Here is a 12,902-nt window from a genome sequence, read left to right on the forward strand (position 1 = left end):
ATGTGGTTGCTGGGATTTGAACTCAGGACCTTGGGAAGAGCAGTCAGTGCTCTTAACCGCTGAGCCATTTCTCCAGCCCTCCACAAATGTTTATAGCACCAGTAATTGGCAAATTACAGTCAGCAGGATTCTATAAACATCCCTTCTGAGTACAGAGCGGCCAAAGAGCTTTTTCTGCCTACCAGGCAGCTCAGTACAAAGGAGTTTAAGGAACTTTCAGAACGCTGTAGTTCCTCAGTTGCCATCATGTCAAGGTGGAATATTGACTTCCTCTGCAAGATTGGAGAAATTAAGACATTGATGCCATCGATGGCCCAGACCTTATGGAGATGCAGTGACAGAGTCAGGCATGATGCACCATTGTATGTGATAAAAACGACATCATGGTCTCTGCAGAGCAGTGAGGGGTACTGGACTTCAGGTGCTGGGTGCCGCTCTGCCTCTTAAGGATGGAAGCAGAAGCTAGGCTGTTGCTTGTCACCTTGATAACTGAAAAACACCTGTGGGGTTCTATGAAGATTTAAGATAAACAGTTAGAACCTCAGTGTCTTCTAGAAGCTTCTGTTATCTCCCATCACTGATCTGATCCCTCTACTTTTATTTTTTTATTATATTTTGTGTATGTGTTTATTTGTATAGATGTGTGTGTGTGTGTGTGTGTGTGTGTGTGTGTATGTGTGTGTGTGTATGCATGCGTGCGCACATGTGCACAGGCACATGTGCATTTAGAGCCTGAAGATCAATGTCCCATGTCACTCCTTGGGCACCTTCCACATGGTATCTCACATGGACTTGGAGCTACCCACATACTCTAGCCTAGCTGGCTGAATCCATGAGGATCTGCCTGTCTCTGCCTCCTGAGCCTGGGTTATAAGCAGACATCACCAACCCTACCTTTACCCCTCCATCTTCTCATGGCTACTATTTTCTAGTTTAACAGGAGAAAGTTTACTTTGTAACATACAGTAGGCATCTCAGAGTGTTGGAGTCTATTCTCCTTGCTGAACTCCCATCGGTTGGTATGACTCTTTTTTTATTGTTAGATATCTGACAGTGTCATAGGCATATATAATGAATGCATTCTGGTTACTCGATCCACACACTTTTAAACTTGCCTTCTGGAGACTAAACTCATCCTCATGGCTTGTGGGGCAGGCAAGTACTTCACAGGCTCTGTGTCTCCCCAGCCCTGGTTCCCTCTGTTTTTAATGTGTGGGTGCCCCACAGTGGGACTTTCTTCCTGTTGGTCTGCAATGCTATTCATGAAAATAATGAATAGCAAGCAGTTGATGGTTCTCTATGTTTCAGCGGGTATTCACCCACAAGGGTATGTGGTTCTTATAACAGAGATCACCAGAGAGGGGCCGGTCTGTCCTCCTCCTCCCCGACATGCTGTGGCTGCTCCAGCGGTTCAGTTGCACAGTGATAAGAAGTCCCTACAAAGGTTCCCCAAGGGCAGCCATTGTTCATTGTGTCAAGTCATCTCGACAGCTTTGAGGCTTGGAAATCAGAGGGAGATTCACATTAGCTAAGTGCACAGCGATGATGTATAGATCTGTAAGGTGCTGGTTCAGAGTCAGCATTAGAACCCTCACCCAGACAGTTCCTTGAGGACACATGACGCTTGACCTCTTACCCAGGAAGTAGTCACATCAGCCCAGGTAGGATGCAGAGGAAGATTACCACTTTGAGGAAAGCTAGGGCTCTTATTTGTTTCTTTTTTAACTGGGGTAAATACACATGAATTTACCATTTTAACCATTTGGTATATATACAATCCAGGGGCATTAACTACAGGCACAGTATTCATTTAAGAAGCACCACTGTTTCCAATATGTTGTCAGAATCTGAAGCAGAAATTCTGTAGCCATCAAGCAGTGACTCCTCATCCACTCCAATCCCTGGCAGCCCTGTGAAATCACATGATCTTAGTCACTTACACAAGTGAGAGATAGTAACATTCATCTTCTTTGTAATATGGCTTCTTTCTGTTAGCCTCAGTGTTCACTCATGGAGCATGTAGCTGAATGTTGTTCCTCTTCAAGACTGAGCAGTGTTCCATTGTCTGTATCCTGGCTTTGTTTCGAGTTCTGGCTGGCTAAGACTGAGAACAACCCACACGATATCTCTGAGCCTTGGTTGGTGGTCCTCTGACATTTAGATAATGATAGCACACGTGGAAGTTCTCAGAACTGTGTCTGGGATACAGTAGCAATGCCTTAGCAAGTCCTTTGCACAGCATGGCATTATAAGGCAGGTGTATTAATGTCAACTGAAGTTGTTCCATGTGTCCTTCTCTGTCATTTCAAGGGCCTTAGCCAGTGAAAGACACAAGTGTTAAATGCCTCTTCATCATGGCCCCTGCCCTCCACATGTCCCTTGGCTCCCTTCCTGCACACCGCATTTTCTCCTAACCATTTCTACAATTAATGAGTACCTATCTCCTCCTGAATACACGCACGCACACACACACACACACACACACACACACACACACACAAACACACATGTATCTCTCTATCTCTCTCTATATATGCAAACAAATATATGTATATATCCAACTGTATTTGTTACTTTCTGTTGCTGTGATAAAATGCTCTGTCCAGAAAAAAAAATTTAGAGAAGTTTATATGAGCTTACAGTTCCAAGGGGTACAGTCCATCATGGTAGGGAAGGCATAGCAGCGGGGATCATGAGGCTGAGCTGGCAGTCATGAAGTAGAGAGATCACATTTCATTCACACATGGAAAGCAAAAAGAGGGACCAGGAAATGGCTATAAAACCTTAAAGCCAGTGGTGTGTGCCTCCTCCAGCAAGGCTCCACTTTCTAAAAGTTCTATAACCTTCCCTAATAGTACCACCAGCTAAGGACCCAATGCTCAAATACAAATGTCTGTGGGGAACATTTCTCATTCAGACTACCACACTGAGCAAGGGTGTCTGGATAGCTTTGAAATCTTATTCCCAGAGAGAACTCTCACGGTTGTCCTTCCCACGGGTGAGTTGGTTAAGTTGGTTACCCCTCCATAGTTTACAAGAACCCACAGTATGCACTTCTTAGTCACACCTCATTTTCTAATGTCAGATTGACCCCACCATCATATTTGAACTCAAGTGACTTTCCTCCCCCACCCAACTAGACTTGACTTGAAATGACTTTTAACATTTGCAAAAATCCAAACCCATTCTGAGCGCTGGAGGAGTCTTGCTGCCAAGGATGCTAAATCTAACACATGCTCCCAGGGCAAGTCAGAAAGGTAATCCTAAATAGAAAAACAAGCTATAGTAAGATATGCTCTTGCTGTGTAACTCAGGCTGGCGTTGACTCCCCCGTTCCTCCTTACTGTAGCCTCCTAAGTGTTGGGGGCTACAAGTGTGTAACCCAGTGCCCAGCTCAAAATACTTCCAGAATCAGCAAGCATCACAGATACACTATGGCCACTTTGAAAGGGATGGCAGTCACTCTGATGGATAAATGATGATCCACTGTGTTATAAAAGCAGTGAACTTGCTGCGTCACCCCAACCCACAAATTAAATGCAGCCCAACATCTTCTGGGAGGAATGGTGGTATGCACAGCCAAGCACATCCCACAACACATGCTCAAGCTTGGGAACTCAAATCTTTCATAATTCATTTGCAAAGCTCTGAGATGAGCCACATACTGTACTGGCTGGTGTGTCAACTTGACACAAGCTGGAGGTATCACAGAGCAGGGAGCTTCAGTTGGGGAAGTGCCTCCATGAGATCCAGCTGTGGGGCATTTTCTCAATTAGTGATCAAGAGAGTAGGGCCCCTTGTGGGTGGTGCCATCCCTGGGCTGGAAGTCTTGGGTTCTATAAGAGAGCAGGCTGAGCAAGCCAGGGGAGGCAAGCCAGTAAGGAACATCCCTCCATGGCCTCTGCATCAGCTCCTGCTTTCTGACCTGCTTGAGTTCCAGTCCTGACTTCCTTTGAGATAACAGCAATGTGGAAGTGTAAGCTCAATAAACCCTTTCCTCCCCAACTTGCTTCATGGTCATGTTTGTGCAGGAACAGAAACCCTGACTAAGACATATACATTCCTCCGAATTCCCAGTGTAGACTTCTTCCTAACACGGAAAAAAGTTTGACATCCAATCTTGAATGTTCTATTGGTTTAGACTCAGGTGGTATAGTGCACCGGGAATGGAAGCACTGGATGCGGTTGGTGCATCAAGGTGGGGTTTCCCATTGGTCTCTCATTTTCAGGGAAGTGTTACTGTCTCTTCAACTCCATATGGTTCTAAGTGGTTTTCACTTCTGAGCTGCTGCTCACTAATAGAAGAGGAGACAGAAACAACTGCCTGATCTCTGGGTCTGCCGTGCACAGTGGACAATCTCATAGGATTATAAGGTTAAACGATGTGTAAAAAGTGCTTAGCACAGTGCCAACCACACAGAGAAGACAGTTCCTGACCCACCATGCAGGTCAGTGTAGTGATGTTAGAGATAACAATGGTACAAATGCATTCTTCTTTCAGTAAAAATTGTGCTTTGAGTTTTGTGTCTGGATCGTTTCCCTGGGTCAGGCTAGGTGCTACAATCTCCTCTAAGGATGCCAAGAGCCAGAGCCCCCTGTTACCCATGTGATCAACAGGCAGAAGCAGCCACATTGGGGCAAGTAATGTGTTAAACCTTTCAAGGTAGCAAGGCAAGGTTGTCATAGGCCAAGTCCATGCTCCAGAAACTTGCAAGTTAGTTACAAACATAAAGCTCATGGACTTAAGTAAGTTTGCCATTTTGTCTTGGGCGGCATTCAGGGTACCATCAAGCTCACACCTGTAGCCATGCCGATTACACTGGATTTATCAGAAATTAACCTTATCCTAAGAATAGGAAGGGATCTGCCTGTGTTTGCTAAGTAGACCAAGAACTCTGCCTGCCAGAGCAGGATAAGATGGGAGAGGAAAGTCGACAGACTGGACAGCCCCACTAAGAGCAAAACTGCTGTTTGTTGATGGAGCAAACCTTACAGGGCTGCCTGGACCTTCCACTCGGCTGCGTTCGTTATACAGCAGGCTCCGAATGGTCTATTTTTTTTTTTTTTTTTTTGGTCTTTCTCTTCTATTTCTCTATCTTCCTCCTTCCCTCTCTGCTTCCTCTCTCTCTGTGCCTCATGTAGCCCAGGATAGCCTCAAACTTGCTATGTAGCAGAAGATGATCATGAACTCCTGATCCTCCTGCCTCTATATTTCTCATGGAAGCCCATGAAGTATGCATGCACCATGACAACCGGTTTTATGCTGCTCAGATAATTAAACACAGGGCTTTGTGCATGCCAGGCAAGAACCTCCTTCCAACTAAACCACATCCAAACCCCTCTTTGGATTTTACAAAAGTCATTTATGTTTATGTAGTGTGCCTGAGTTTTCAGACATTTCACAGAGAACATGCTAGAGACCCAAGAAGATGGTGTGATTTAGTGAAAGTCTCTCATGAGTTAATCCTCCCCCTCTGTGTTCTTCTTGCAGCCCAAGCTTTTGGCCAAGGAGCTTCTGGACCTTGTGGCCTCTCATTTCAACCTGAAGGAGAAGGAATACTTTGGAATAGCATTCACGGATGAGACGTAAGTGCTGTCCAGAACCCACAGACCCCAACAAAAGAGCAGGATGGCAAATTACCCTCTGTCAGCCTTGCACAGAATAATCAACTGCAGGCCACTTGGGTTAGTCCAAGTTCACCATCTGAATTTCAAAAGCAGGTGATCATGCCTGGAGTGGCCAAAGGATAATGAGATAGATACTAATATTATGAAATTATTAGGTAATGTTCTGAAATGTTTATTTTTTATTTTTATTTTTTTAAAAAGTAGATCTGGCTGGGCAGTGGTGGTGCACGCCTTTAATCCCAACACTTGGGAGGCAGAGGCAGGTGGGTTTCTGAGTTCAAGTCCAGCCTGGTCTACAGAGTGAGTTCCAGGACAGCCAGGGCTACACAGAGAAACCCTGTCTCAAAAAAAAAAAAAAGAAAAAAAAATAGATCTGTGTGGGTTTAGTCTTTATTAAGGTTTAATGAAAACTTCTGGAAAGTAAACGTTTCTCTCCAGTGTTGGAATAACAATAATAGGAAGTGGGCTTGATGATAAATTCAGGGTGAGAGATGATCTGGGTGCATTCACACTCTAAACTGAAATCGAAGACAGAATCAAAGTTCATATCACCCATCTGATATGAAACTGTGTTTGCTTTCAGCAGCCTTCCAGTTTGGTCTGTACCATCATGTTTTATAATAAAGGCATAAGTTCCCTAGATGATTTTATTTTTATCTCTTACTATACTGTTACCAAAGAGTTCAGTGAAGATCAGCCCAAATTCTTAGATAAGAAAAAGCTAAGGACTAGGGGTGCAACTGAGGGGTGAAGCACTTTCCTAGGCATGTGTGGCACTTGGCTCCACTGTAACTGGGTGACAAATGTCTAAGAGATGTCAGTAGTTTCTTGGCACAAAGAATTGAAATGAGTGGGCCCAGGTTGGTAGTTTATTAAACATATGCGAGCTTGGGTACTTTACGGAACTACCGGGTTCCTCACCTTTCCCCCGTTGAATATGCCTAGACACCGGCCCCCACGTCTTCCCACAGCTTCTCTCTCAGTGTTTTCTGGGAACAAGAAATAACTCTCAGAGAGCCTGCTCACGTTCTCCAAACTCTGCTTCCCAACCCCCTGCAGCAGGGGAAAACAAAACAATAACCTACTTTAAACGAGTGTTCTCTAAATCTCCTCAGTCTGTATCCACGTCTGCACATCCCTCCACATCTTTAGAATCGTAGGCACGATTTCCTAAAATGCTCATGCGCCCAGGTGAGGTTACTGGCTGGGAAGCCCAGACCCCAGGAATGACGTGGGACCATTGATGTAGGCTGGATTCTGAAGCAAGAATAGGCAGCTTCTGTGTTGGTCAGTAGGAGAGCGACCTTTTGCATCTATACTTGGCTGTGGTTGATCTTGGAGGTCTGTGAGTTCACAAGATGTCCACACATAAGCCTGAGGCTCTAACTTTAAACCCCAGAATTTAGGTTAAAAAATAAGCCAGGCAGTGGTGGCTTATGCCTTTAATCCCAACACTTGGGAGGCAGAGGCAGGTGGATTTCTGAGTTCAAGGCCAGCCTGGTCTACAGAGTGAATTCCAGGACAGCCAGGGCTATACAGAGAAACCCTGTCTCAAAAAACCAATAAATAAATAAATAAATAAATAAATAAATGCCAAATTTGGTCGACTACACATGTAGTCCCAACATAGGGAAGGTAGAAGTAAATAAATAAATAAATGCCAAATTTGGTTGACTACACATATAGTCCCAACATAGGGAAGGTAGAAGTGTGTTAGAGACTCCAGCCAACAAAGAATCAGCCCTGCATGCAGACAGGAAAGCTGTTTGTTCAAGAGTGGCCAGGAACCCATCTAATGCTTTGGGAAGGCCTGGCAGTCCTCCACAATTTCTTAATGCTTGTAAAGGTCAGGTGACAGTGTGTCCACCTGAGGATAGTCTCTGAGTCCCATGCCTACCACTTTCTGTCAAGTTAGGCATGCTCACAGCAACAGAAATTACAGGCGTTGACATTTTACAGGTAGACATTTCAAAGCCAGCAATAAAAGCACACAAACATTTGAAATGACAATAAAAAATACCCTTTCTTGTTAGGCATACTGGCACATGCCTTTAATCTCAGCACTTGGGAGTGGGAAGCACCTTCTGAGTTCCAGGACAGCCAGTGCTACCTAGAGAGACCCTGTCTCAAAAACCAGACCAACCAACCAAACAAACAAGCCTAACAACAGTAATTATTTCTTAGCAAGCAGGATCCACTGTAGAACCTTAAGGTACTCTGGCAAGTTTCTGCCTTTCCTAGATACAGAATGTGAACAGGTTGGCAGAAGCCAGCAGACTTAAATAAAAATTTTAACTCATTTTAATTCCACACACTCCTTTTTAGACAAAGAGTTCCAGTAGTCTATCATAGAATAAAGTAATAATTTGATTTTTGTAGGCTGTATATATAAGCCTACAAAATATATATTCACATCATCTCCTCTTCAGAGACAAACTGACCTCTTGGGCTCACTGTCTATTCCAGCTTAACCTATTTGGCAGTGAGAAACCTTGTCTCAGGAAATATGGTGGGGGACTGGAGAAGCTCAGCAGTTAAGAGTGCTTGCTGGTCTTCCAAAAGACCTAAGCTTGGCTCCCAGCACCCACAGAGGGGACTGGCAGCCATCAGTTACTGCAGCTGTAGGAGATGATCTGGCCTCTACAGATGCCCACACATATATGCACATAACAGTAATAAATAAAGACATTAAACTTTCCAAAGGGAAGAAGGAAGGTGAGCAGTGGCTGAGTGACAAAACAACAAAACCCAAGCTGTCCTGAGTCCCACACGCACACACGCTTGCAGTGGCAAGCGCAAAGCCCCTGCTTACTTACAAAAGGAGCAGGGTGAGTCCTGGGGCTGGAGCCCATAGGGCACTGAGGTGGAAGGCAGGCTGAGCTTCTCTGGTCTAGACGGACCTGCACCAGTAGACCAGGAGAGGTGCAGGCAGAAAGCGTCTGGCAAGTACTAAAGAAGAAATGCTTCAAACAAGCACACGAGTAGAAAAACCGACTTTCACCAACACAAGTGTTCTCTCCCCTCCCTGTTGAGAATCCCCAGAAGCCCCCTAATTACTCTCCATGCTGTCCCCACTGATTGGAAGGAAACCATAAGTCTCAATTAATCACAGTCCCATTGTTCCCATTTCCCAAGTAAGTTTACTCCATTCAAGAAGACTGTGAACTCTGGACAGTCCCAGTTAGACTTCCCGTCGGAGTTGACAGGAGTCAAAGAACTCGAATGTTATCTTAGGCCAGAGAGGAAGAAGTCTGTGTGCTGAAGATGACAAACTACAGCCCTGATAGCCAAGAGCAATTGATTGGACGGATGGCACAAAAGCCACACCTCAGAGGCAGGAGGGGCACACCCCAGAGTCTAATGGCCATCCTATAGGCCTATGTAGTTGGGAGCTGAGCTCTCTGGATTCTCTGTTGGCCTGAGAGCCTACTTGGGTGTATGCATATGTATTGAAGCCCCTTTTAAGAGTAGCATCATGCTCCCCATAACAGGAACTCACAGCCATCCTTCTGGCCTTGAGACTGCACAGGCCCCCAGCACTTCCTCCAAGATCTGAGTGTGAGGACATCTCCAGCCATAGTGCCAGTGGCTGGCCACCTTCAGGGACCCATAAAAAAGAGTTGGGCCACCTGTTGGTCCCTGAATGTGAACTGGCAGATGTGCCTGGTGTACTAGGGGACATACCGCAGGTGTCAGTCCCAGAGAAAGTGAAGCCTCTGAGAAACAGGCCAGCTGGACAAGGGCCAGGGTGACTTAGGGGACAGTTCTTCATGGCCTGGTAATACCTGGGCCTACATGCATCTTTGGGCGTCTTTGGTAATCGGAACATTTCTCCTTTCCACTTTAAGAAAGGGAAGCACAAAGATCGCCCCTTGGACTTGTGACTGGGGTGCTCTGGGTCAGTGATTCTGATGTCCACAGGCTGAACTCAGCTTTTTCTCTGCCTCTGCATGCCAAGCAGTGCTAACATGATATCCCCCTGCGTGTGTGTGTGTGTGTGTGTGTGTGTGTGTGTGTGTGTGTTTGTGTGTGTTGCTGATAATCAAACCCAGGACCTCTTGCATGCTAGGCAAGTATCAAAACTACAGAACCACATCCTCATCTCAAAATGAAACATTTTAATAACTGTGTTCAAATTGGGTATGTGTGCTCCCAAGGTGTTTTTGTACATGTGAGTGTGCACCCACTATACTCTGTTTTACACACACAGAAAGACACACATGCACCTGTACATGCGTGCACACACACACCCCCAAAATGTCTAAATTTTAAAGTACTATTTATTTAGAGATCAAATTTCTCAAAGGGCCTTTGCTTTGGAAAGTCTCTAGGCTGTCCGAACCACCCTCCTTTGCCCAGTCAATCACAATTGGAAATGGTAAAAGATGAACGCCACTTGTCACCCTCCTTATTTGGACAGAATGACTGCAAATCAAAAGTGACTAAGTGCAATTGAATTCCAAAGGAAATTTCGTGAGAGACCCAGTGACATTTGAGTAGAGCCTATGGCTTAGCTCATCCAGCAGCAGCCTTGCCTCATGGATCTACTGAGTACTACAGAGTTTGACAGATGCGGCTGTGAAGGTAGCCAGGTGGTAGGTGAAGGGAGACTGTGAGATCTTTGCAGCTTTCCTATAATTATTTCCAAATAAAAAGCTTCAAAATAAAGTAACAACGGAGAAGGAAAAGTCGGGATCATTGCTGCGGACTGGTTACCAACAGCATTCAGTATATTCTTGGTCCTGAAGTTTTACACTGTGGGCTATGGTACTTTATAAATAAATACCAATTATCTGGAGAGTAGTGAAACTTCCAGTTCAGCCCCCCCTTTCTCTGAGGGTTCTATTGAGGCCCCATAAAATGTCATTGCCAGAATTCACACTGATAGGATGGCAGACAACCTATAACCTGAGAGCCCTATGTTCTACTGGACACCACTGCTCCCCTGCTGCCCTGAGAAGGGCCAATGCTGACCCTTGAACTTGTGCCCAAGGGTCTGGCCTGCTCTGTTGGTGATTCCTGTGTCCTGAAGCACTAACCAGCTTTCCTCTGTGTTCCATACCCCACACTTACAGAGTGGCTTCGAATTTGCAGCTGCTCTGCAGGTCTGAATCCTGCTTGAGTTGAACTGAAAATAGGCAGGTTAACATGTCCTACCACAGCTGCCACAGACCAATAACAACATTACTGTGTGTGTATGTCTCTCTCTCTCTCTCCCTCTCCCTCTCTCTCTCTCTCTCTCTCTCTCTCTCTCTCTCTCTCTCTCTCTCTCTCTCTCTGTTTGCCTGCATTTGTACATGTGCAGCACATGTATGTAGTATCCACAGAGGTCAGAAGAGAGGGCATCAACTCTCCTAGAATAGTGGTTCTCAACCTGCAGATCCTGACCCCTTTGGGGTCGCATATCAGATATTTACATTACAATTCATTACAGTAGCAAATTACAATTATGTAGTAGCAATGAAATAATTTTATGGCTGGTGGTCACCATAACATGAGGAACTGTATTAAAGGGTTGCAGTATTAAGAATGTTGAGAACCACTCCCTAGGAGAACTGGCATTACAGATTGTTTTAACCACCATGTCGGTGCTAAAAACCAAATTTCAGCCCTCTGCAAGAGCAATACGTGCTCTTAACTACTTAGCCACCTTCCCAGCCCCTTAGAATACTTCTTGACACGTGGCGAGAGCCAGGGTTCCTTTCCAGCTTGGTGACATAGTGGAAGAACCCAAGACACTTTAAACTGACTTTTTTGTCTTTGTTTTGTTGTTTTCTTCAATGATCCCCAGTTGGTTCTGATTATGGCCAAGTCCAAAAGCCCTGTTCCAGGGCCAGGAATGTCTTTATGATCCCTTGACCTAGATCTAAGGACAACTGTTTCCACTAGAACTTAGACTGTCAGGGACCAGTCCCCACTGACATATCCCAGGGACCTGAGACATTATACAGAGGCTGCCTTCCTGAAACATGGTACAGGGCTACTTCTGAAGGGGCCAGTCCTACAGAACCAAAACTGCAGAATCTCCATGACACAGGGCAACAGCAGGATATCTTGGGAGGAGTCCCAGTGAGGATACAGTATTGATAATAAATAAAACTTAAACAAATGTATGCAAACAGTTGTGGAAGAGAAAGCATGGAAATCGTTAACAAATTTCAAGGGCATTCCTAACAGGTTGAGAATCAGTGCTGCCAAGTTCACATTCAGTATTCCTTTTTGTAGACCAGGCTGGCCTCGAACTCAGAAATCCACCTGCCTCTGCCTCTGCCTCCCAAGTGCTGGGATTAAAGGCATGTGCCACCACCGCCTGGCCAGGTTCAGTATTCCTTTCTGTAGGAAGTATAACTTTGGGGCGGGCACAAAAGTCAATGGTTTAGCTTGAGTGCTTTCCTAGTGTGCTGAGGGCTGTGGCCTTGTGCAGCACCACAAAGAGAAACCCAAACAAACAAACAGCATAAAGGAAGTTTTCATTTATCCAACTGGCATCCACTTAGAGAGTCTTTTTTTATACTTTATTTCTTAAATACTTGTATTGCTAATTTGATTCCCAAATTTTAATATCTTTAAGTTAATGGCTAATAGAAGACAAAGGATCTTCTCTTAAAAACCAAACACTAAATAACTTCAGCCAAAATAAGCAGTCAGCATACCACAAGCTGAAGTAATGATTGTTATTGCAATTAACCTTCTGTCTCCTGTCCCCCTAGATGGTATAATTGAATATCCATGTTTTTTTTAAAACAACAACAACAACAACAACAACAACAACTCTTAAGGAGTGTTTAGACATTTGAGGGGAGAAAAAACAGGTTAGCCATTATTGCATAAGTAGTTACAATGTATTTTCACATGCCAGTTAAGAAAATGAGGGGCTTACACCTGATCATTTCACCATATGATCCCTTGAAATTTGTTAAGGACTTACATTCCATCTCTTCCAGAAATGCTTGCACATAAAAGTTTTGCTTAAGTTTTAGAGGGGTCACAGGCACTCTGGGACCACAGTCCTGTTTAAGAATAGAAAAGCAGTCACTTGAGGATTAGTTCTTTCAGCTTCTTGTATCACAGGTTTTTTTCTTCATGTGTGTGCATGTGTGTATGTACCTTCTTTGAGTCAGATCTCATTGACCTGGAGCTAATCAGTTAAGCAAGGGTAGACAGCTAGCAATCCCCAGGGATCCTACAGCTCTCAAAAGCTGGGGGTACAAAAGCACCTGTCTCCTCCTCTTCCTCCTGCTCCTCCTCCACCACCACCACCTTCTTCTTCTTCT

At 44.8% G+C, this 12,902-nt stretch overlaps 1 protein-coding gene across 9 annotated transcripts in view; it reads left to right on the forward strand.

Annotated features, from left to right (window-relative positions):
* Frmd4a (FERM domain containing 4A) overlaps positions 1-12,902 on the forward strand; it is a 480,303-nt gene that overhangs the window by 330,959 nt on the left and 136,442 nt on the right. For all 9 annotated transcript variants that reach the window (XM_031359491.1, XM_031359490.1, XM_031359489.1 and 6 more), the window contains one exon: positions 5,492-5,586. In XM_031359491.1, coding sequence (XP_031215351.1) covers positions 5,492-5,586 — 95 coding nt within the window. The remainder of the gene's footprint in view (positions 1-5,491; positions 5,587-12,902) is intronic.

This window comes from Mastomys coucha, unplaced genomic scaffold (genome assembly GCF_008632895.1).
Source record: "Mastomys coucha isolate ucsf_1 unplaced genomic scaffold, UCSF_Mcou_1 pScaffold7, whole genome shotgun sequence".
NCBI classification, from domain to species: domain Eukaryota; kingdom Metazoa; phylum Chordata; class Mammalia; order Rodentia; family Muridae; genus Mastomys; species Mastomys coucha.